The sequence below is a fragment of the Amblyomma americanum genome, chromosome 1, assembly GCF_052857255.1.
Source record: "Amblyomma americanum isolate KBUSLIRL-KWMA chromosome 1, ASM5285725v1, whole genome shotgun sequence".
In the NCBI taxonomy this organism is placed as follows: domain Eukaryota; kingdom Metazoa; phylum Arthropoda; class Arachnida; order Ixodida; family Ixodidae; genus Amblyomma; species Amblyomma americanum.
In genome coordinates this window covers 144,440,926-144,466,623 of record NC_135497.1, presented here as the reverse complement: position 1 = coordinate 144,466,623, position 25,698 = coordinate 144,440,926, and the positions used below count along the sequence as shown (strand labels likewise).

Here is a 25,698-nt window from a genome sequence, read left to right as displayed (position 1 = left end):
TTCCCTACATCCTAATGTAAATAGATGAAGATGAAAATAAAGATGATGATGCTGATGATTACTCATTATTGTGAAATCCTCTCAGAATTTACACTTTCCTCTGTTTTCTGGGGCCTCTACATGGACCTCTGAATGTCTGGTGCACATGCTTCAAATGTGATTTTGGTTGGTTTTTGAGGAGAGGAAATGGCGCAGTAATTATCTCACATCTCAGCGGACACCCGCTTGGTAAGGGAAGGGAGGAAGGTGGGAGGGAAAGAAGAAAGAGGGGTTGTAGTGGAGAGCTCTGGAATAATTTCGACCACCTGGCTGTCTATAACGTGCACTGACATCGCACAGCATACGGCCGCCTTTTGCATTTCGCCTTCATAGATACGTGGCCGCCGCATTATTTAAACTTCTTAAAGGGACACTGAGGAGAACTCTATCAATTTTTTTTTTGTTAGCAAAATCTGATAGTTTGGCATTTCATGGCTTTGTTGCCTCTTGTCCGCGAGCGAAAGATGCATTTATTTCAAAGAAATTTGGATTCCAAGTTGAAAAAGTTTTTCCCGCCGCTGCGATTCAAACTCGAGAACTCTTATGATGTCGCGGAGAACTCTTATGACGACACAGGACGGAGTGACGTGAAACATGACGTAAACGCAGACTCCGTGATTTCTGGCCGCTAGCGGTGCGGTCTAGCAGCTGCCGAAATTGAAACCTACCACCGCCGCACATTGAAGGCATCTATCGGGGGTCGCTACCGTCGCTTCGTTTACGTTTGCACCGGCGTCTTGCCAGCATTACAATGGATCTAGTTCCCGAACCCGACGACGAAGTTCTCGCAAAAACTCCGGCCTGCATTTCAGCGACCTCGGCCCCACAGAGTGTGCGATGCTTTTGAGAGAGCACGGTTAGGTTAGGCACCGGCGGGTCGTTTCCCCCTTCCTCAGTGAGCAGCCGTTGCTAATCAGATATCAACCCCAGTGCTGGGAATCGCGAGGGCCAGGACAAGGTCGGCGCGTTGCGCCCATCGGAGGCCGGCCGGTGCTTTGGGGCCAACGGATTGCGATTCCTTGAACGGCGCGGTTGCACGGTGCAGCAGGCGGCGTCGAGGTCTCCCACGGTTGCAAGGGCCAGGTTCTTTATTTTTTGCCACAAAAAATGGATGGGTGCTCTAGGGCGCTCGCGTTTAAAGTTGGCAGCTTGAAACTAAAGCTGACGCACGACGCTTGAACGGCTTCCTCTGGATCCAACGGGTCCACTGAATCGGGCTCTCTCGCCCACTTGCATGTGCCTTCAGATGTGTACTGTGAATGGACTAAATTAGCGAGAGCCCGAAAAGAACAGCTCCGCCGAACTGCCGAAGCTATTGAATTACGTCACAACGCGTACCTCACCGCGGAGCCGAACCGGTCTGGCCGGGCCAGCGGCGGCTGGCGCACTCGGTGCGAAATAGAGACATGGTCGAAGCACTCCGCCAGTGCGGTCAGTGTACGCCGAAGCCGCTGAACGTGTCGGCGGTCAAGCGCAGTTGGAGTATAGAGGGTCTCGTTTTGGCCGACGTGACATCGCCGTGCAGCGCGCGTTAAGCCGGCATATAAACACGCCTTAACAGAGCCTGCGCTTAACCGCTAACAAACGTATTCGGTGGCGGCATCTATGGGAGCCACTGAACCCCCCCCCCCCGCCCACTCACTGAATGAAAAAGAAAAAAATCCTGTGCCGAGGCTCGGAATCGAACCAGGGCCTTTGGCGTTTGAGGCGGAGACTCTACCGCTCCGCCACAACAGCTCAAGGTTCACTGTCAATAAAGGCGCATCTAGTGAATGCACTCTTCCGATGAAGAAGTCTCCGCGCTTTTGCTACGTATATCCTGGCCTAGCAGAGCTAGGCAATCAGCAGTTTTTCTTAACTGCCTTGTACCTTGTCTCCCGTTCCTAATAAACGATTTTCCATTCAGTAGTTTGAACTTGACTGGCACAGCCGGGAATGTTTCGCCGGGCGAGCGTGCGAAGACGCCAGTGCTCTTTATATACTGCGAACTGCCTTGCACGATCACTGACCATCGTGCCATCATAGTTTTTCATCGGCCGTGGTGATCATCTGACCAGCCTTAACAGACTCCTTCAAAGGTTAGCTAGCACTTGAAGCGGCACTTGGAGTTCCTCTGCTGTTCGGCGCTTGTAAATCGAGGCGCATCAAAAACAAAACCACGGTGCACGCAAAGCTCATTCACGCGAAGCGCTATAAAAAATCGAAACTCTCCTGGCTGCCTGTGGCACTGCCAAGCATTGGTTTTTTTTGCTTCCAACATTCAGGTTGTCTTTTGTGTATCTTCCTTAAGTGATAAAAGTGCACTATCGGTTTTAAAATAAAACTTACTTCAATATTGAACCGTGCAACCTTCCTTCGTCAGCCCCAGAGATTCGCTACCTCCATGTAGGAAGGAAAATTCCTCCAAGGTGGCGTTTCTTGTCCTATGACGCCAGCACGCTTGTGCTTGCGAGATCGGCCTGTGGCGGCGATACCTGTATTTTGGTTCTTGCTATTTTCTACCTTACAAGAGCTTTGTTTTCAGTAAGAGTGGAGTTTTTGTGATCAGGAGCTGGTATTCTATCGATACAAACCAACTTCTATTTCTCCTCAGTGTCCCTTTAAACATCAGATAGCCGAACAGTGGTTAGAATAGTCCTACTTCTTTTTTGTTATCCTGTATTACGCTTTGGAAGTGTGTGATGTTTGTTAAAACAGATGCTTGGGCGAGTTGGTAACTCATTATAACCAGAACAGCGCGCACTAAGACACGGACACGAAGGGAGACACGACACACACGAGCGCTGCCCGAGACGGTGTTCACTGGGGCCTTGCAACGCAGTAGTGCATCAACTCCTTCAGACACGCACCTATCTGATTCTGCCGCTGGTGCCAACCTGGACACCTGCCTCACCAGGCTCAGAAGTTCTGCGGGCGACCTTTCGGGTTCCGTGGCGTACTTCGGCCCCTGGGAGAGAACACGACGCACTTCCGTAGGCAGCGACACGTTCCCTGCATTGTGGATGACATTCTCTGTCGTGTGCTTCTTTCTGGCCGGTGATGCGCGTAGCTGGAAAAGGGTTTGGTGCCACAGGAAGTCAGCCGTTGCGTTCACTAAATCCGAAAACTCTTTCCATTTCTTCTTTCTATGTGGTGGGGCTTCGGTTCTTTGCAGCAGAAGAAAAAGACAGCGCCTGTAAAACCAAGCTTGTCTATTCCATTCAGCCTTCAGGATGTGGCAAATTCTTGAGCAATGGCCTTGCAAAGGCAGGAATCCTCCAAACAGCTGCAGAACATACGTTGGAACACGTTTTTCTTTGACGAGAAAAGCCAATGATCGTGCGTTGCATACGGCGACAGCAATGTAGGTGACGAGAATACATGGATGGACGGACAGACAAAGAAAAACGTGTTCCAACGTACGTTCTGCAGCTGTTTGGAGGATTCCTGCCTTCGCAAGGCCATTGCTCAAGAATTTGCCACATCCTGAAGGCTGAATGGAATAGACAAGCTCGGTTTTACAGGCGCAGTCTTTTTCTTCTGCTGCAAAGAACCGAAGCCCCACCACATAGAAAGAAGAAATGGAAAGAGTTTTCGAATTTAGCGAACGCAACGGCTGACTTCCTGTGGCACCAAACCCTTTTCCAGCTACGCGCATCACCGGCCAGAAAGAAGCACACGACAGAGAATGTCATCCACACCGCAGGGAACGTGTCGCTGCCTACGGAAGTGCGTCGTGTTCTCTCCCAGGGGCCGAAGTACGCCACGGAACCCAAAAGGTCGCCCGCAGAACTTCTGAGCCTGGTGAGGCAGGTGTCCAGGCTGGCACCGGCGGCAGAATCAGATAGGTGCGTGTCTGAAGGAGTTGATGCGCTACTGCGTTGCAAGGCCCCAGTGAACACCGTCTCGGTCAGCGCTCGTGTGTGTCGTGTCTCCCTTCGTGTCCGTGTCTTAGTGCGTGCTGTTCTGGTTATAGTGTGATGTTTATTCTTGTGATTTTCATTTTTCCCTTCCTGTAATGGCCCTCAAATGAGGGTTAACAGTATTAATAAATAATAAACAATAATAATAGCCAGAACAAGCTTTTAATGGAAGTTTGGTCGAGTTTGGCTGCTTGAAAAAAGCAATAGCAAGGTTCTTGTGGCCCTGTTTACACATGGCTGGCAATGACAAGGCGTGCTGACCTGTGATTGGGCTTTTATTCTGTGGGGAGTAAGTAAGATTTGTACAGCCAGAATGCTTGTCCATGAGTTGCAAAAGCTGGTGACTGGGTGCAAATGTTTTTAGCATTCATGAGGAACAATGGCAGCATTACACTGGGACGGTGTTATTTTGCCTAGGTATGGACAGTTGCAGGGCTGCAGTACAAACACTCTCGCATTGCTATTGTGTTGTGCAGGATCGTGCCAGCAACAGAGGCGGCTTGGTCCAAGGGGCAAGATCAGCAGCCCAGGATATCCAGCTTCCTACTCAAACCACACGTCATGCAGCTGGTTCATCATTGGCCGCCATGACCAGATCATCACAATAAGGTAAACTTTACCTAAACTTGAGCTTTCTTTTGTTTAATTCTACACTGGCCTGGTCTACAGTGGGACCTGTGGCGATAAAAGTAAACCACAAGACATAAGTTGGGGGGTTAGGTCTGTAACCTTTAGTTGACTACCTTCTGGGGGATGTGCCAAAACTGTGCATGGCTTCTTTTGCAGTGTTGACAGCTCCGCTGCGCGAGGTTTTTTGGTGGACAGATTTTGTGTAAGGCAACTTTGTTTTTGATCAAGCATTCTGTACTTGTGAAAGCTACACCTTTTACATTTTATAGGTTTACTGTATGAGCAGTTTGGTTTACAATCTGGTGACCAGTATTTTGCTCTGAGCTGTGGCCACCGTGGAAGGTAGTATGACCAAGTTACCTCCAAGGTTACCTAGTCATGCTAAGCTACCATTCACAGCGCACATGCAAATTTGCTGTGGTTCTAATGGTGGTAGTGGTGCTTAATAGCAGTGAAGACTACTTACCTTCACAAATTTTCTGCCTCTGCTTATCAATTACAGCTGCAGTTGGCCAATACATATAAATCTACCACATGCAAAATTTGAGCTCATATTCAAATGGCCCATCACTTGGGGAGACCTCTGATGTGACTCTACCTGCATTTCTTTTCTAGTTTTGATGACTTGGATCTTGGAGGCCTTGAAGACTGTGAGAAGAACCCTTGTTGTGGAGGCACTTGGATCAAGCTGGGCCCAACACCAAATGGGGGCGAGCGGGTGCACTGCGGCCGTAAGGCTCCTGAGCCATTTGTCTCGCGAAGCAGCAAAGTGTGGATCAAGTTCCACACCTCCTCAATACAGGTGCCTCAGGGCCGAGGCTTCCAGTTGTCTTATACTGTAGGTGAGGTGCTCCACTAACCTTTGAAATGAGTGTAATGCTCATAGTAGTAGTCCAGTGCTGAAGCGCATAGTTCACCTGGGCCTGTAGTGCCCTAGAGGAAACTGGGCCACTAATAAGGGGGTGCTAGTACTGAGGTGTCACTTGTCTCATACTGTTTGCCCTTTCTTTTGCAGGCACATACAAGCAGCCCTCATCATGCAGACCAGATGAGTTTCAGTGCTTGAATGGGATGTGCATCTTTCAACACTGGGCTTGTAATGGTCATACCGAGTGTGAAGATAAGTCAGACGAGCTCTTGTGTAAGTTTACTGTTGCTTTTAACACAATGTTGTGACCAATTAATGATGAACTCACAGCCGATTCGAAATGATTCTGGAATTAATGGGTATTAGCCCCTTTATAAAGTGAGTCTTGATCTGTACATTATCTTCTAAGGCTGTCAAATCATATTTGCTTGAAAATCATTTGAGATATTTGGCTTTACTGTTATTCTGGCTTATTATTAGTTTTATGCTGTCAAAAGACGCAAGAGTGCAGACACTGCACTTTCGTGTCTTCATTTTTGTAATATGGTTCTGTTTAGAAACATTAGGAACAGACAGCACATATCTGCAGCTTTGTTCTCCCTTCTCATTCTTTGTTCCCATCCTTGGCTCATTTATTTTTCTGTTGCAGCCTTGCCAGTGTGACAGTCCACCGCAGTAAGCATGTGTAGAGCGCCATTCTCACTTTTATGCCTGCTGCATTGATATTAATTAATCTAGCTGAGCATACTGATTTTTCATCTTTCATCGGGCACTTGCTTCTGCACAGGATTAGAAGCACGTTGGTGCTTATAATTGTGTGGGTGTATAGCAGGCTTTCCTGCTCTCTGTGTGTTAACGCTTTTGGTATAAAGCATTTGGAAGAGCAGAGATGGATTTGCCGGCAGGTGCCTGCCCACCTGGGATGCTGCACTGTGCCACAGGCAGCGGCTGCTACAATCGGAAGGCACGCTGCAACGGGCAGCCAGACTGCCCTGACCTGAGTGACGAGTTGGACTGTGCATTCTGCGGGCCAAATCGCACCTTGTGCAGCCCCACGTCTACAACCTGCTATGACCCACTCAGCGAACGCTGCGACAGGTCTGCTGAGAATTCTTCGCATGGCTGCATTGCACCTTGTCATGCGACTAAAAATTATTACAGGGACATTTACTTGTGCCCACAGTGTGGCCTGTGTGCAGTCCTACTCTAAAATTTTCTGCAAAAGGAAACAGAGCTGCAATTTCCTAGCATACAAATTTGTGGTTTATGGTCTTTTGCTGTGGGCTTTTCTCATTCATGGTCCTCTCTGCCTCTATTGATTGTGAGTGCAAAATCTGTACCTGTAGTTTTGCGGTGATAAGGAGCAGAAAACAGTATAATGCATTTGTTTTATTTTCATTCTCTTATAAAAATATTTTTATGTGCATTTGGAGAACACTTGCATCCAGGTAAAGCTTGGTGTTTCTTAAGGAAAATTTTTTGCATTTTATTTGCAATATGGGCACTATTTGTGCTGAACAACATTGGCCTGGGAGTCTGCACTAATGTTCTTTCTTTTTTTCGTGCATACTGCAGAAACCCATATCAACATAAATGTACAGGCACGGCCAGAATAATACGGAGCACAGGAACGTACCTACCTACCTACCGACCTGCGCTACCTAGCATGAGCGTCGGGAACTATTCGTGTTGGCACGCGCAGAGAGGCGCCGGGGCACAGACCCACTTGTTTGCCGCAGGCCTATCGGCATCACTGCTTAACGTATAGTCTGCGTGCCTGCGCAATTTGTAGCACAGCACAGCTTGGCGCGCGGCACGCGACATCGACAATAAACTCAGCCCGCTTAGAGGAAGGCATCACCTGGCGGAATTGCTCGGAACAGCTCAGCATCTTTCGAGCAAAGGTAACGCCAGGGTTGAAGCAAAGATAGGGGCTCGGTGGCGGGTAATCTCGCTGCGTGCAGAGAGCCAAGTGTTTCTTTCTGTCGTTGATAGGTGGCACTTAGATGCAGTTTCTCCTTGATGCGTCGCTTGTCGCGTGCTCCGTATTACCGTAAAAACCGGAATATAGGTCGAACTTTTTTTTCAAAAAACTATGGTGAAAAGTTGACCCCCGTCTTATATTCCGGTCATTGGCGGAAAAAATACGGAAGTCTTGCAACAATGGGTGGCTGAAGTCAACAGCCTCCATCACCATCGCCATCAGCAGCAGTGCCGCCATTTTGCGTTTCAGTAGATGCATAGCGGAAGCTAACGGCAATTTACCGTCGCCTTCAAGAAAAACACGATTGAGTACGAGGAAGCTCACGGGAACCTGGCCGCACAGCGCGAATTTGGAGTATCCAAAAAGAGCATTCAGTACTGGCGGAGGCAGAAGCTGCGTATTACAGCTTGCAGCAACCAGAAGAAAACATCATTTCGTGGGCAGACCGTAGTGTATCGAGAATAGGAAGGAAACGTTGCGCTGCGAGCAAGATCGCTGCCTGTGACTGCCGAATGCATCCGCGTGAAAGCGGCAGAGATCGCGCGTGCCTCTAGACTCACGAGGGAGCAATTCAAAGGCTCGCCATCCTGGTTGCGGCGATTCAGCAAGAGGAGGGCTTTGCTCTACGGCGCCGTACTTGCCTGTGCCAGAAACACACACGCGGGCCGATTGGTGCGCGATATTGTTAAAAAATTTGCCGGCTGTACATACAAGCAGCATTTAAATGAAATTAAATACTGTCACCATTGTGCAACCTCTCTAGTCGCATTTGTTTCAAAGTAAGGACTTTCCCATTCGGTACTTTTCCCATTGAAAAAGATCTTTTTCATTTTTAGAATTGGTTAGTTAGGGGGTCGACCTATATTCCGGTCCGACCTATAGTCCGGTTTTTACGGTATTCTGTCCACGTCTGTACAGCATTCATAAGATAAGTTTTTTACCCATTGATTGACTGAAGAGGAATTCATATCAGTCCTGTTTATATACTAAATAATCTTTGTTGCTAGCATTTGAGCTCTGGTAGGGCTGCAAACATTGTTTTCGGAAGATTTATGAATGAATTTCGGCAACACGTTTTCAATGCTGTTACATGGAAAGACAAAAAAACTGTGGCTTTTGGAGGATTTTTTTTTCATATTTCTTTAACATGTAAATATACTGAAATATTCTCTTTTACAGTCGACAATCGATTTTTCAGTTTCTGTACGTACCATGAAAAGATCCGAAAAATTGGGCAGTTCGAAAAGTCTAATTTCACCAACTTCTAATCACCATTATGGCAGAGAAAGGGGTCAGCAGTTTTGTGCACATTCTGATGTTTCATATGACTTTAGATCTCGCCACGTGTTGTGCACACAGATGATGGGCGACAACCGCTTTCGCAAGATAAGCGTTCTATGGCTGTTTGCCATCGGCATATCACGGACAAACGTGCCGGCTGGGTAAAACGTCAGATGTGAAAGTGAGCCTGCCACTGCGGGAATTGCGCTGCACGGACTATGTGGAGGGCTCTAAACGAATAGGCGAAGATGACAATAACGATAATAAAGAACCAGCAATGGCCGAAGCAAGCCCTCCAGTCGGCATTGGCCTTCTTAATTAGGACTAGCAATGATGTCGAAAAGCAGTCTCAAAGCTGTCTGTATATATGTTATTGTATGCACTCTTCTGTTGCTTACGCTTAATAAAATTTGTGTTGCTTGTCATCAAAGCACAAGTTTTGATGGCGTTGTGATAGAAAAGTTGGGGATTTGTGTTTAGTCGCAGGTATGAGCTGCTCGCTTTGAAAGGCAGTGCCATTTTCTTCCATTCACCATCTTCATGAAGTCTTATGTCTCCCATGCGTTCAGTTGCTGCATCTTTGCGTATTCAGGACCAAAGAACTCGGCGCAGATAGGTTCCGCAAACTTTGACTGCTATCCAGATTTTAGCAGTGGACGACATCCAAGTGCACTACCAGCTTGTAACCATGTCTGCGCGATGTGCGAACCTGCAGAGATATCAGCCCCGTCGTTGAAGAGGCTCTCTTTTAGTTTGAATTCCAATTTATTAGATCAAGGTTTCGGTCCCTCTTCAAGTCTGAATTAACGAAGTTCCACTATACGAATTATATGGCCACTTAGCAATTGGCAGCAGTGCTGCGGCAACTGTGAATGAAGTCTGAGAAATTGCTTGCGATGCGTCCGAAATTTCAGGTGCTCCTATACATTGGCTATATGGGGCATGTTGTGCCAAATAATAAACTGTGCCAGAAAAATCATGGGTCCGAATTTTTCGTCGTCGGCTGCATTAGGAAATTAAGGCAGTGCCAGTTTATGAACTATGATATGATACTGGACCAAGGCTTTTTGTTCAGTCATAGTGATCTTGGCAGAATTAATTTGAAATTGTTATTTTTAGTGAGCTTATGTTTTGACCCAGTTTAATGCACAAAGCACTTAGAAAGCAACTTTTGTAAAGCGCTATAATGGGCGTAGTCGGAGTAAAATTATGTCATTTAATATGCCCAAACAAAAAATTGATTTAGCCTTTACCAGTCTTCTGATGTAGTGGCTTTTTGCTCTGGCTGCACTTCAGAAACAATTTCAGATTCCAACCTCCACTCTTTGAGTGTAGGGAAAAGTTGGAAGTTTTTGTAGAGAATCTCGAGGTAGCACAGATGCTACATTGAGGGCTCTTCGACCGTTAGTTTACTTGTAAACATGGTAAACTCCACGTCATTTTTTTGCTGTGGGGATTTCTTATACCCGTAAACAAAATGACTACTTAGGCTCTACATCATCAGCTGCAATGGCGGCAGCAATGGTTTCTGACTGTTTTACAGTGCTGCATTGTTTATACCAGGCTGTGAATGTCGAGGTTCTTTGTGAAGGTTCTTAGATGGCACAATGTGACAAAATGCACAAGTAATGGGCAGTGACGTGCCATTTTCATGACCAGCTTTTTGCCCTAATCTCGTCCCCATATGACATTCTTTCTTCCTTGGGGGAGCCGCGGTGGAGGAAGGTTTCTCAAGGAGCTCCTCGTTGAAGAAAACACTGAGCGGCATTCTGTGATCCCGACAATCCCTTAAATGGAGGAGTGGCTGTTTCCTCCTCTCCTTGGAGGAATGGTCAGGGTGCATTTGTGAATTCGGTGGTTGGTGTGGTTGAAAGGGGTTTGCTCTCTTGAATTTCTTTACGAATTTAAGTTCTTATGTATGGAAAAAACTTCATAATGTAAACGGTATAGTTTCTCCTGCTCCTTATTCTTCCTACGAGAGCCAAGAGAAAATGCAGCTGTGAACTATTTTGGGGGAAAAATTGGCTGTGCTTGTAGTGAAATTGTTGAAGCACAGTGTGACCCTTGTATGGTAGAGAGCAGCAAGTCTCTTTGAGAGGGAATGTTTAAAGCTTTGTATTATTTCTATTGCCCTTCCTGATTTATGTTCTGTGATTTCAGCTGTGCTGCTAATTGATAGCATGGATCTGGCAGCTCATGTTGACTGTAGCATGTAAACTTAAAGGAAAAGGTGTTGAACTGAAGGACACAGTATATAATTTTTTGCCATTTCAAGCCAGTCCTTCACATGTTGCAAAAGTAGCTTTGTTTTATTTTGGAATTGAGTTTTGTAACTTTCGTCAACCCTAGCACCTCTATTGTGTTGTTTGATTGTATTTATTGTGCGGCCTTATTCCACATCACTATCTGTTTTTGCTTTTTCAGCATATTTCACTGTGAAAATGGAGAGGATGAACAAGGCTGTGTGTCTGGTTGTGAGCAGAAGATCATGTGCGCATCTGGAGTGGGTTGCTATCGGGCCCAGGATCGCTGCGATGGTGTGCCTCATTGTGCCGATCGCTCAGATGAAACTGGTTGTGGTAAGTGTTGGTGCAGCTGCTCTGCAGGCCGTTTTAGGAGAGCTGAATGAGAATGCTACCAGGCATTGATTATTCATGGACAAAGCATGAGCATAAACATTATCTTCTTTCTGGTGATATCAGAGAAACTCCAGAGTGTGAGAAAAATCATTACAAGTGGACGGATGTAAGGAAACGTGATGCATTTCTGCATAATTTCTTTTGCAACGCCAAGTGCCTGAGCAAATTTGTAAACTGGGCGCATCACAAAAAAAGTGATCAGCAAGCGACTGCCCCGAGCAAGCTTGACTCCTGGAGCGTTGTGAAGTTACATCTGGGATGCACTGTTTTTGCGACTCACTGATGCGATGCTGCCGTACATGACCATTTATCCCAGGGAAACTCCCATTTTCACTGCACAAATCATGTTCCTGCAAGTTCATTTGCGTAATCTGAGTATTGTGCTGACTTGCAAATGGCATATTCACTCAAGTAGCTGCAGTTCACGATCAGTCCGATCAACATTGTGCTGTGAGAGCATACACTTCGATGCAGAGCAGCAGTAAAATGTGCAGAACATGGAGCAGTATTTGTACAAAGGCTTACAAGTTGCACCTCGTTGCAAGGAACTGAGATGAGGCGACTGTGCTTCAATGTAATGCATCACTTAGTAGACTGCGTCCTGGGGGGGTGGTTGTCAGTATGCTGCGGCAACATTTTGAAAACTTGTTTTTGTTGCTGTCGTACTTTAGTGCTTTGCATTCTGTAATTCAGACCTCAGGCTTTATTTTTAAATAACCTGCTCCAAATCTAAACTTACATTGCTTTTTCATGCATTAGGTACCCCTGTTTCTCACAGTTTACGAGACTTGGAAAATCAACTTGTTTTCCACAAAAGTGTCAACAGTTTCTGTTGTACTTCTTTTGAAACAGATGTGGAGTAGATCTGCATGTCTGGCATCCTTGGAAGATATCTGTTCATCTCTACTGACTTCATATTGCGTCTTGTATAGTAGTCACTTGAATGTGCACTACAGTGATAACTTCTTACGGGGATTGAGCTGTGAATGATATGGGCCTTGCTAGATGTAGGATGTCAATTTTTTTAGAGCATTAGCTCTTAGTACTCGTATTCGAACGTTTCTTGTCCGTCCGAGATTTAAACAAATGCATTGACATGATTCGGCGCACAAAGTTGTTAGTCGAGTTGAAGCCTAGTGTGTGAGGGATTCGTACCGATGACTTTTGGTCCTCGAAACCGTAACGGGGGGTGACCTTCGGAGGGCCATGGTGGGTGAACCAGTGGTCGCGGAGGGATGCGGATGGTACCATACGAATCGTCGTTTCGTGATTTACACGTTGGTATCCGAGTTTAGGACCTGGGAGTGAAAATTTGGATATAACGAATTTGAACCTCTGATATAACGAATGTACTTGTTAATAATAGTCATTAATAATAATGTAAAGCATAGTTGAAGGCATAGATGAAAACAGCTTAGCTAACGCTTTTCATTTGATTTCGCATTCACGAATAATTCCTTTTTTTTTTTCCTGTTTTAGAAAAAGACTACAATTTTTTACATTACTGAATTATTTTGCTACTGCACTGACAGAATCCATAGCCAGCAAAGGCTGCCTTCCATTTTCTTTGTGTTCTGGCCTTTGATTTTCATAATCTGATTATGTGACTGGTGAATTGATATTTTTTGTGTGTGTGTTATCCCTCCCCTCTTTTTCATGTGTATAGGACCAGAAAAGTGCCGTTCAGAAAGAGGAGCTTATCTTTGTGGTGATGGACGGTGTGTTGCTGAAGATACAGTCTGTGACCGGGTAACAGACTGCCCAGATGGCAGTGATGAATATGGATGTAAGCATTTTTGGTGGCTCTATAGCTCCTGTTTGTAATAATGTAATTTCATTGTATGCGTGCCAGCGTAGTTCTTGAAGTACCATATCTCCGTAAAGGCTAGCAATAGCTCTGATTCTTTTTAACATCTTGAATAAGTTGGGGGCTTTCATTTCAAGTCCATGGCATGGCCCAGGATATCAGATGCATACGAAAAGAGATGCGACCAGCTTCCATGCGACATACTCGGCTGTTCCTCCTGTTTATTGTGAAAAAAACGTTTTGGTGGCAATAAATTGTATATATTTAGGGTTATTCGTTTTCGGGTTTTATATTTTTTCAAATTCGGGGGGTAAAAATCGGGCGTTATTTTTCGGCTTGATAATAAGGGAGAAATCGGGTTTTTCGTGGAAAAATTCTGCAATTCGGGTTTTATCGGGCAAACTAATAATTTATTCGATTTGCTCTAACCGGTGGGTAACAATTAGGGCTAGATTTTGGGCTGCTTTCAAGTAAATATTGCAAGATTTGGCGTTTCTTTGGTAATTAAGTATTACTCGCAGTGAGAGGCAATGGTCAGTTTTGAGAAAAGAAACATTTTATTCACGAGAGCTGGTCATTCGACGTTCTACACGTCCTTATTAACATACATAATCATCTGCATGCGCAACATCTCGGTTTCCATACGAGACCTGTCTGGTCTCTGCAGGTACCTTAGCTGAGAGAATGTTCGCTCAACGTCACAGCTGCCATTAGCTAGGCACAACAATGATAACGCTGCATTTGCTAGCCTTGGATAACGCACAGTTGCGTCGTTCCAAAAGTCCATCACTTCAACACCTTCATTTGTGGGGCTTGCTTCCAGCAAGTACTGGTTGAACTCCTCTCGAAGCGAGCCTACATCGTCCATCACGGAATTAAAGAGAGGTCGGTAGTCATCGAACGACTGACTCAGCAGCCGCTTCTGGAACGGATCGAGTACGGCTCCCAGTTTCCACAATGTCAACTGGTTTTCTTGTTTGTCTGAGACGTTCCGTTTCAACGTGCAGTCCCATTTTGTGGAGATTTTGGCGCAAAACTCTTCACAACAAGTTTTTACTAATATGACACTGCTCTTAGGCAACCTAGACAAAACACCTTTCGCCCGATCACTTTTACCGATCATCGTGGAAAGCTCGTTGACAGTCTGCTGTAGCTTGACGTGTACGAGGTGATCGAAGCTTGGCATGAGGAGTTCTCCGCTTTCAAGCGTTTTCTGGACATCTAAAAGAGGCTCGAGTGCATCTCTCATTAAGACTGCCTTTGCATAAAGAACCTCTTTTTCAGAAAGTATCGCTCGAATAGCTTCCGCTTTGGTGCTATCATGCGAGCATTCAACAAGTTCTGTTAATGAGCTCCACATTTCTGTGACAACAAGCGCTTTGTAGAAGCTTTGCCATCTGTTCGGAACTACAGAAAGAGGCTTCTTTGCATCAGCGCCAAACAGGCTATTAGAGGCACATATTTCGATGTACTTTTGGTGCAGCTTGTTAGCGTGCTTAAATAATGCTCCAAACTTGATCACTGCGGATCGAACATCAGACACGCAAGGTGACGAAATCGCATGGTCAACGCTCACATGGATCAAATGGGCTAAGTCCTTTACATGCAAGATGTGGATCGCTTCAGCTTCGCAGATCTCACGTACCATTTTTCGCATGTACTCCGCGGAATCTGTGGGTACGGCTACAACATCCTTCCACGTCTTGCCCACAGTAAGGAGAGCCTTGCCGACTACCCGGGCCACTGTGTAGCTGTTCGAAGCATTAACTCTGTCGACGTCGACTAAACAAACCTGCTTCTTTTTTGCTTTTTGACTATAATAGCACAACAGAGTGTTAATGGTAGGCACTCCTGTTATGTCAGGGGATTCGTCAACGATAACACTCACTTTAACGGCTTGCATATCATTACGGATTTTCGCCATGTCCTTGTCAAAAGCTTCTTTCAGGTATTTAATCCGAAGTCGCTGTCCAGTTGGCATAGTTTTAGCGGCCTTGCAGTATTTGCGTACGAAATCCCCCAGAGGTCCGTCCGCCTGATGCATGCTGATTCCACTGTATGCCAGGGCACGAACGAAGTCGTGAATCACGCCATCCGCTTCATTTTCTTTAGCACGCTGCCTACAGGAAACATCGAAGAGCGTTGGCTGAGATGTTCCCGCCTTTTCAGCTTCATGGACCGCCATCTTCAACTTCTTATGACGCGATGACGCGAGATGCTCGCGAATTCGGTCGTAGGGCTTCTTCGCTGGATCGGTGACCATCTCGGTGTTGCAGTACTTGCACACCAGCGCGCGGTTGCCTTCAGAGTCTTTTGTTGTAGTCTGTAAATCCTTGTGTTCTTTGCACCAATCATCCAATGTCTTTCGTTTTCTTCCCATCGTGAACGCTAGTCAGCAGTGCTGTGAATGCACGACGTGTAAATATCGCCGCTGCGCGTGCCCAAGCTGCGGGCGCTGTGTTCGGGACTCCGACGTTACATGGCGCCACGGGGCCTGCAGTCAACGATTGTCTGTCTGTCGGCCGCTTTGGCCGCCTCTCGCCTGCGCGCCAACTGGAGGCACAGCAATTCCGTGGGCACAGTTGTTTCAGAAATCGGGAAAAATCGGGTTTTACCCGATATTTTAGGAACACGTTCGGGGTGCAAAAATCGGGAAAACGAACAACCCTATATATATTGCACGTTATGACCTTTGCAGAGATTTCAGCACTTTTTCACGAAATCTCTGCGCAATTTGCGCACCACCTTTTTGAAGCTTAATTTAAGGAAAAAGGTTCTCAAATTAAGCGAGTAAATACGGTATATCTGTTTGCCGGGAGCTGTACTTGCATGGTCGTGATGCTGTGATTGTTGTAGTCCGACATGTAATCAGCAGGCATGGGCAGTATTGTAGGTAAATGTATCTTTGATACATACTATCATTTGGTACATTTGGTGGTATCAAAAATACATTTTTAGTGTATCGTGTAACTAGATACTCAAAAAAAGAATGTTGCTGTGGGTCCGACTTTGGGCCGGCGGTGCTCGCTCTGGCAGTAGCACACTGAAAAGTGGGAAAAATTAGGAAGACACCATACCAATGCCATTGACCTGGTCAGTCGTCTTTCACCCTAAGTTCGTTGTTTGGCAGATAGATGAAACATATGTTGCACTTCTGCGCACTCAATGACGGAAGGGACAAGGAGACATGCTCACCGTTATGGCAGAAACAACACCCCTTTACGGCGATTTCAATTTGCGGTGGTTGCCAACAGAAATGTAAGACTTTTGCGTTCATGCTCAGGAGCTTACAAAATATTTGTTGTTTACTTTGTGAACATGGTAAAGTTCATGCATTTTTCCACACATGGGTCAATGGGGTCATCAGCGCCGGCAGCACCAAATGCATCACCTGACGCATTACTTTTGTTTGGAGCAGCAGCGCTACAACAAGCCGTATCCTCAAGAGGCGCTAGTGAAACTCAGTTTCGTAACTATACCTCTAGGGTCCTCGAGTCGACGTGGCTATGCTTTACTCTTATCCATTGATAAAAGGCACCTTCATAAAATAGAACTCGGCAATGTGCTTGCGTGCTCCTGTAGACGGTCTTTTTTCATTCTCTTCGCTTAATGCGAGGCTGCATCACAGGGCTATTTCTGACTGGTGGTTTCAGGAAATGCTGTTTCTTTCTGCCGTCAAGTAAAAAAAAAAGATTAAATAACAGAGATTAGCAAAATATGTTTTGCCTAACAAAAACTTTTAGCCCTTATATTCCTTGCCTTCCTTCTAGCCTTTAACGGAGAAAGTAGAAAGTTTACGTTCAAACGTCTTTTAAACATAGTGCTGTGGAAATAACTGTTGTTCTCTCCCAGAGCAAAGCATATTGCCAGCTTATTAATATTGGCGACTTAGTAAGTGATATATCGAAGTATCGGCAATAATCAGTTTTGGTTCGATACCTTGTATCAGTATCAAAGATACTTTTTTGTATCGTGCCCCAGCCCTGGCAATCGGGAGCTTTTTGGTGCTTTGTAACAGAACGATGCAAGGTTTGCTGGCCTTGGCTGTGTAGTTCATGTGGAATTCGAAGAATATGAAGGCTGTGCAGTTCCACTGCAAGATCTGCAGGTGTCTCTGGTCTGCCCTCCTGTGGAAATCTTCTTGAGTCTATTATTCGTGAATGCAACTCCTGCCTGTAATGCTTGATGATTTGGTAGGGCTAGAAAAAAGTGGCTGCATTACCAATGACTGTTCAGATAGCTGCAGAAAGAGTTGCTGCCCGCAGGTGCTCATGGATGGTGGTGACAGTAGCAGTGGCGTCTACATGCACCTGTCATTGCTTTACGATTTCGGCTTGTTATACGAGCCGATTGAGCTCTTGCTTGAGATGCTGCTCTTTTTCGCGTTGTGCTCTTGCTTCCCGAGCCTTGGCGATCAGCATCTCAATGGAGGCAAGATCCATGAGGGACATGGACAAGGGGTCTGCACTGTTGGAGGCGACTATAATGGTTCATGGGGAAATTTCTTTCCTGTGGCCTTTGGTAGTTGCCACAATCTTTTTTTGCAGCAGAGATTGTCCGCAACACCTGTATAGCTGTGCAATAGGAAGTGCCCTCCACCCTTGGTGGCCTACTATATTAGGCAGTAGTGCTAGTGTTTTCGGTGCATGACAGAAGGCCCTATAACTCCCTTCATGACTTTAGCAACATTAGCTTCACAGTGCTGCAAGCCTGTAGTCAGCGCTATGTCAGGAGCTTTTACCTGTTGTGGAAGCTGTACGAGTCCTTGGCATTAATGAGTCCTCACATATTTTCTCATCTGGAGCCTATCGCAAAGCATCTTGTTTTTCTGTGCAGGAATTTTGGGTTTTTGGTAGTGTGACCGCCTTCCTTGGAGTACAGATGTTGGCCTTGTGGCGTATCTAACCTATCCATTGACAGTGGCGCACGTGACCATGCATAATTGGCAAGGGAAGGCAACCGAGACATAACTTTTAGTCTGTGAAACTGGGTGGGTCTGTGCCGGCAAGTGGATATAAAAATTCCTGCTTGCCAATCTGTCATTTACAAGGTCATCCACTCTTGGTGCAAACACACGAGCACATGGCCGCTCTATTTAGTGTATGTTGTGTCTTGTGTTTAAAAGTGGCTTGACAAGTGGCTAGTGTTTTTGGGCTGCAGACTGGTCGTATGACTCTTCACAGATATTTAGTACATGAGGATACACATGGTATATTGTCCCTAGTGTTTTTCTTTTTGGCTTTTAAGTGTTCTTGTGCTGCACTCCTGACTTACAAAAGCATGCTATTGATAATTTTCTTTCATTTTAGCCTCCTACTTTGTGAGTTGTAATATTCGTTTCTGCTTGGTTACTGCGTACCGCAGCATTACTGAGGAAACAAGAAAACAGACATGCATGTTGTAGTGTTGTAGCACGTACTAACCAAGATGCAGAACCAACTCTGGTAGAAAAATCTGCTTATCTCATATCCCATGCTTAGTGTAACACCAACTCCCTGTTGGAGACAGTGTTGCGGAGTTTTCTCTCACATCTTGGGGTGCCCAAGTAACACCTCTGAAAAGTGGCAGATTTTGAATTTCATGCACTTTCTGTTGGAGCCATTAAAAAGGTATGTAAATGGTACCTTGTTGCAAACATTTAAGCTGGCTGTTTTTCAAGGTGATCTACAGTTTTCATATTTCATTTTTTCTCAAAGCCAATATTTAAGAAGTTGCCTAGTTAGCCTTCACTAATTAGCTAAATTCACAGAATGAAAAAATACCGCAGACTGGGCCACATGACTCGTCAACAGCACCGGGTTGGTTTCGCTTGTCTAGGACAGTCATTGTTCTTTAAAATTTTGGGTCACTTAGCTGGGATGCCCGGTAAGCATGAATTTTTTTTTCTCGTGTTTTCATAATTGATTATTTTGTTAGGGCCTCCTTTTGAATAATAATACAGTTGGAGATTGTGCTAAAACCAGGCTTTTAGTGTGTTGTTAAGAGGTGTTCATGGTACCAGTGTTCATGGTAGCATTCCATGCATGTGCACTCTGGACCTCTTTTTCCCTAATTGTGCTGTCTCGCACAGCCACATCCTAAAATTCATGTGTGCTTTTTGCGATGTTTTTGCGAATTAACAGTGCTAACGTTAAATATTTATTTTGGTATTTTAGGTTTTGGCTAGCATGCACAAAAGTGAACTGTTGATATTTTGTAACCTTTTTAAATCGCTGTGGTACGTCTATGAATGGTGTGGGTCATTTGGACTTTTTCAGGCTTGAGGAACAGCATGATAACAGCTGCCATCATTGGATCGCTGTTCTGTGGTTTGCTTGTTGTGGTGGCTGTCAGCTGCTCATGCCGGCTGTATGCATTGCGGTTGGCACAGCAACAGGCTGCTGCTGCCGAAGGTCCCATGGACTCGCCTCCACTGTTTGTGGACAGTGCGCCACCGGACTTCTGGTTTCGAGAGCCTCCGCCACCTTATGCCGTTGCCGTTGGTGATCACAGGTGTGGTGCATTCTATTTTTGCAGAACAATGAGGTATCGTCTATCCCTATCCCAGTACTGATTGCCTACTGTTTTGCTATGTAAGTTGTCGTCTGCCCGAATCTAATTAATGGGCTGGGACTATCGCATGAATTTCCTTTAAGCAGTATTGTCTTCTCAGGGAATTGCAAGGCATTGCAGCAGTACAAGAGATTTGTTGTAACCTTCCAATGATTCCAGAGTCCTGCAGAGCCTGTAAAGGAAGTGGTGCTAAGTGTTTAATGGGAGGTGTAGTGGTGAGTAGGAACTCAAGTTGAATGACTGACAATGCCTGTAACTTAATTGTTGCATCAGCTTTGCAGAAAATTCTTGCCGGAAAGTGCCCACTGTACAGTGCCATCCACTTGCAGCTGTTTAAAAAATTTTCAGCTCGAGCGGTTAAAGGAGTATAGTAACCCAATTTTTGGGTGCGTGTTTTCTCCTTTGTAATGATGCTTAACGCATTAGTATGCATGGATTACCACCTGGTATTTGCCTGCAACCACTAAATAATTTATAATCAAAATTCTTTCTTATGCTGTTTTGCTTTTGATTTCAACAGCTGAATGATGGCTGTGACGTCTAAGTTGCGTATAGGTGATGCGAGGCATGAAAAAGCTGCAGTGGAATCACTGCTTCTTCGTTTTGATTCACTGCAACGCTAAAGGCAGCCTGCTTCAATAGCCGGAATCACAATGAATGAAGAAGCAGTGATTATATTGCTATTTTTGCATGCTTCATGTGACCTAAATGCAACTTTGACATCGCAGAGCTGTTGAAACCGAAACAGCATGAGAAAAATTAGGTTATAAATTATTATGGTCATAGGCAAACACCACATGGTGATCCGTGTATAGTAACATCTTGCGCATCACTACAGAGAAGAAAATATGCCACCAAAATTGTCTATACTCCTTTAAGAATTATTTCACCTATTGCAGTCTTAAAGCTTTGCCACCATCATCTTGGTTGCTGTGGGAACCACGAGAAATATTAGTGAGCCATGTCAGCTCCTGCAGGATCCGAGGACTGGAAGAGACCCAAAAATCAATCTCTTAGGCGCGCTGTCTATGCTGAGTTGGTCATGGAATGGCGTCAAAAGACAAAATTATATAGATCTGCTTCCGACATTCTGGTCTTTACTTTCCTGTAGTAGACGGAGCAAATGCTTTTTTCGGGGCGAGCTCGATAAGCCGTCGCAGGTCTTGATGATTTGTGGAACCAGCTGTCCGAATTTGCTGGTGCTATTTGTGATGGGCAGCCGTAGGCGACTTTGTCTCCGTGAACGACGACATTGAGACCGTGAGAGAGCTTTGCGGACAAAGACATCATTGCCGACGTTGCAGATAATGAGGACACCATTGATGCAAATTGTGACAAGGATTTGAAAGAACATGCGCCCTTGTGCTTCGACGTGCTCTGTGCGCTTAGCATGGTTTGTTGCTATTACGCGTTGATAGATGGCTGTGTTCTCAGCTGTTTGGAGTCCATCGATAACATTGAAATATGTGTTGTCGCCGAGGCTATGAAAATGAAGGAACGTAAAAAATTCACCACTATTTGTCTCAGTAATCTGCGCGGGCATTAAGTGGCTGTCAAAGAAATTCAGTTTTTTTCTATCTCAGTATGCTTGTATGCTGTTAAACTTACTGCTACTTTCATATCTAATTACACATTATATCAAACTCGTAGGCGTTTTTTTGCGAGTTCGATATATGCTGGTTCGACTATCTGAATATGCTGAATATGAATACAGTAGACTCACGATAATTCAAACTCTGATATTTCGGACTTTTGGTTGATTCAAATGAATTTCAAAATTTTGGTTAGCTGGCTATATTTTCAATGCATTTTAAAACCGCTTAATTTCTCCCACCATTTCTCTTAAATTTGGTTAATTCGAACTTTTTGTCCTGCTCAGACACTCCCAGCGCACGAAATTGTGGCGACCGAGGTCGAATGAGTCAGGTTTGTGATGCATGAACTGAAAATCAGACCCCTCCAACCGGTTAGCTCCTACCCAGCTCGAATAGGGGCTGTGTCGATCGGAGTTGCCCCCTCAAGACATAGTTTCATTTTCTGAGCTTTGCTACCAGCCCGTGACTATTGCAGCTGCCAGACACGCATCTGCGAACTAAGCCCTACTGCGTGCCGGTTCGGATGCTTATTGGTGGGTCTTTTTTTTTTTTCCCGTTCCTGCACAAATGCACGTTCCCCTCGCCTCCATCCACGTTGTCCTGTGCGTCGATAATGCGCGCTCATTACGAGCTGCTCGTTGTGTGGTGAAGCCTCCTTACATGGACACCACCGCATGTGAAGGAGGCTGCAGAAGGCCATACTGTTTTGGAACAGTATTTCTGACAGTGGGCATGCACTTCAAGATGACAGAATTGCAAAAAACCGTCGTTTCCACACAGTTTTTCACTTGAAAGCAGACAACCACTGCACATTTTTTCATCAATTAAATTTGCTGCAGTGCAAAACAGTTTCAGGAAGGTTTTTTGTAGCCATTCGTCTTTTCGACCTATGGATGATTGGGTGCTTTTTTTCGCCCCTTGAGGTTTTTACTCAATTGAGAAACAGCACATCATTGATACCTTTTTTCAACCACACTTGATTAAAAAACTTATCACTGCCTTTCACTCATATTTTATGTTGTGCTAAAGCATTTAGCTACATTTGCATAGAGCAGTAGGTCCAAGTGACATTCAGTCTTGGATCATATTAAGGTGCACTTCTGATATAAGTCAAACAAAAATCTCTGGTCTTAAAATTTGAATTGACGAGAGTCTGCTGTATTTGCACATCCCTGATTCTAACGTGGCCAAGTTTCATAATAGTCAGTTTCATATAATTTCTTCTTATTGAAGCACCATCATGGCCCAGAACCCCTCTCAGAAGTCATTTTGAGCTCCTGTCATCTTCCTGACCCTTTCTAGCCAGAATTGAGGCTCAGCACAGTGTCATTTTTATTGCAGGTATCATGTGCCAGCTGATGGCGTGATAGTGTATGGCCCAGGAGGAACACAAAGTGACCTGGGCACTTTCTGTGGACGAGGCACCCAGCGTCGCACACGCCGCCTGCGACGTCACCGCCGCCGGCCGCCATCTCCGCCGACACCTTCGATCACATCTCATGAGACAGGGTCATCGGAGGAAGCACTTGCCACAGCAGTGCATGGTGACAGCAGTCTTGTCTTGAGTGTCCACACTGCCACGACATCCAGGCGAAAAGTCTCAACAACGTCTGTGCAGTCAGAAGGGACTAGCCGGACGCCTCTGCCTGTGGCGGCGGCAGACAGTGTGGTCAGCTGTGATGACACACGGCCACTGATTGAGGAAGATCCCCGCGGCTCCACATGAGTGGAATAAGTGTTGGTGCCCTGTGCAAGCTCTGGGATGTCCGAATGGCATTGCTCACCAGTGGCTATTTGACAAGTGAGCACTTTTCAGATGCCTCTGTCATTGTCAGGACAGGCTATCTGCTAGCTGTTAACCTTATTGGCATGTTTGCTAGACATGTTTTCACCTGTAGAGTGTCACATGCACCGCTGTTTACTCTTTGCCATCGATTCCATCATCTGTTTTCTAAGGGAGTTTCTGCTACTCTGCCCTAAAAAGGGAGATTGCATGCAGGATCAACAATTACCATATTTACTTGCATAATGAGCCCACCCCCCACTGCATTTGCTTTTCTTAACGCATTCCTCCTTAGCAACGTGCCAAGATGCTGCGCGCCGATAACATCGTGGCGTGTTTATGTTTTGACAATAGCTACTGCGGGATGGTGGCACACTCGGTGAACTTCGCAGAGCGCCCGCAGCAGTGGCTTGCTCTGCACACTGCTGCGCACCCAGCTGCACACCCAGCTGCACCAGCGTGTGCTTAGAAAGCCAGCAAGCACGCGAGCATCAGAGAGGAGCATAGCAGTTTAAACCAGAATGCTAAGAAACGTCCTCTACACTAAAATGCTATGGAGGAAAGAGGACCTTCAGACCCTCAAGCAATTTGGCGAGCTCGAGATCAGGAGCGAAAATGCCTAACCCCTTTCACACCACAGCTAACGCTTAAACATTCGCATTACACACTCACAACCGTCAGGCTTTTTTTTTAACCTTGCGTAAAAAAACGCACGTCCTTCGGGGCTAGTATTCAGCATGTTCGCTTTATATGGCTGCAATTTGCCTGCGATTGGCCAGTGCTGTAGACTATCATAAAATCGCCGGATCATGCCATGAGACAGCATACACCTTTCAATGCGAATGATGCTAAACGCCTGCAACACGAACGTGGCTGAATGCGTGCTTTCGTTGATGACAAACAGAACAGAACAGACAGAGCTATGAAATTATGCACACAAAAAAATCAGTCACCTTTCTTCCCCTTGCCTAATGAACCGTCCCCCAAATTGATGTCAACTTTCTATAAGTTCATTACGCGAGTAAATGCGGTATCTTGTAACGAATCGCTCAGTGGTGTCTACCACTTACTGTTGTAGTACACAGCAGCCTGCTGTGCGAAGAACTGTTTTTGTAGTATGAATGAGGTTTGGAAAATTGAACTACTGTGATGTTATTACTAACATTCAGAAATGTCTGTACTCCTGCTGAAATGACACTAAAGCTGCGCGCAGCACTAGTACTGCTTACGGTCAGATTTCAGTTGCGAGTTTACAGGTTTGCAAGCATAGGAGTGTTTATGAATAGCCGCGGAATGTCAGTGCTTGGGTGTTGCACTGTAGGTCTTTGTAATGCAGTTTCGTGTTTCTGAAACATCAAGTTACAGTTCTCTTATTGCCTGTTGATGTGAGCCATATGGACACAAGTTCAGTCTTATGTACACACATATATATATATATATATATATATATATATATATATATATATATAGCAGACAAGTTAAGGGAAATGAAGGGCTCGTTTGACAAATACATGAAGGAAGCCAACAGTCACCGAAATCAAGGTGCATAGGGGAATGTTTTTTTCTCTTTAATTTATAGTGCGGATTAGTGGGAGAAAAATACTTCAATTAAGCTTTGATTTAAAGAAAACTACTTATAAAGCAGCAGAAAAAACAGCCATGCCGCCGGTGGGATCCGAACCCACGACCTCTGAATATCGCGTCCGGTGCTCTTACCAACTGAGCTACGGCGACGGCTGTCCAATCTGCTGCTCTTGTGGGTATTTATGTTTATTGCGTGTCAGCGAACCTTGAGAACAAGTATTTTTCTCCCACTAATCCGCACTATAAATTAAAGGAAAAAAACATTCCCCTATGCACCTTGGTTTCGGTGACTGTTGGCTTCCTTCATATATATATATATATATAGTTGCAACTTGTATAGTTTGTTGTACAAGGATAGAAAGGGTCTGTACAAAGTTACTTCATTGTTAACAGCTTTCCTCTGTTGTTTCGAGAGTTTCATCTTTTCTTCCAGTGCAGTGTCCTAGCCTCGAAACCTGCAATATTAAGTCCCCTGGTTTAGTCCTGTCAGGTTCTTCATCTAGTTTCAGCTTCCAGTCAGTGTTGGTTATCTCCACGGAACACAGAAATTTCTCTTGTGTGAAAGCTTGTGCTGAACAACAAAGATGGGAAACCAAGGCCAAAGCTGGGCTCTTTAGGCAAAGGTGATGCTTTGCATGACTTTACCATCACGTCACTACCACGATCAGCAAAACCCTCAAATCTAACTAAAGACCCCAGTCGTGAATCTCTGAACTTAGCAAAAACAATTTTTGTAGCCCCAGTCGTCTGTTTATTACCAAAAACAAGCTCATAGTGGATGTCAGCAGATGGATAATGTTTGCGGTGTAGCAAAGCATGGTTGCCCATAGAAATTGCCTCATTTGATGTAAAAGAATAGATAACTTTATAATCGACTTGTGCAGAAACGAGTGCAGCGCATTCTAATGTGGCATAAATTTTGACGAAAACGTAAGCGCACAAGACGACGGGGACATGCGAGAGACACAGGACAAAGCACTAACTTGCAGCTGAATTTTATTGACGACAAGGAAACATATATCTTGCCCTGTGTC

General features: G+C 45.3%; 1 protein-coding gene across 1 annotated transcript in view; it reads left to right on the top strand.

The window, feature by feature from the left end:
* LOC144113806 (uncharacterized) overlaps positions 1-24,016 on the top strand; it is a 33,599-nt gene extending 9,583 nt beyond the window's left edge. The window contains exons 3-10 of the mRNA XM_077647140.1: positions 4,418-4,550; positions 5,187-5,413; positions 5,587-5,712; positions 6,345-6,537; positions 11,129-11,283; positions 13,010-13,129; positions 19,408-19,642; positions 22,639-24,016. Coding sequence (XP_077503266.1) covers positions 4,418-4,550; positions 5,187-5,413; positions 5,587-5,712; positions 6,345-6,537; positions 11,129-11,283; positions 13,010-13,129; positions 19,408-19,642; positions 22,639-23,023 — 1,574 coding nt within the window. The 3' untranslated portion in view covers positions 23,024-24,016. The remainder of the gene's footprint in view (positions 1-4,417; positions 4,551-5,186; positions 5,414-5,586; positions 5,713-6,344; positions 6,538-11,128; positions 11,284-13,009; positions 13,130-19,407; positions 19,643-22,638) is intronic.
* Positions 24,017-25,698: the final 1,682 nt, after the last annotated feature.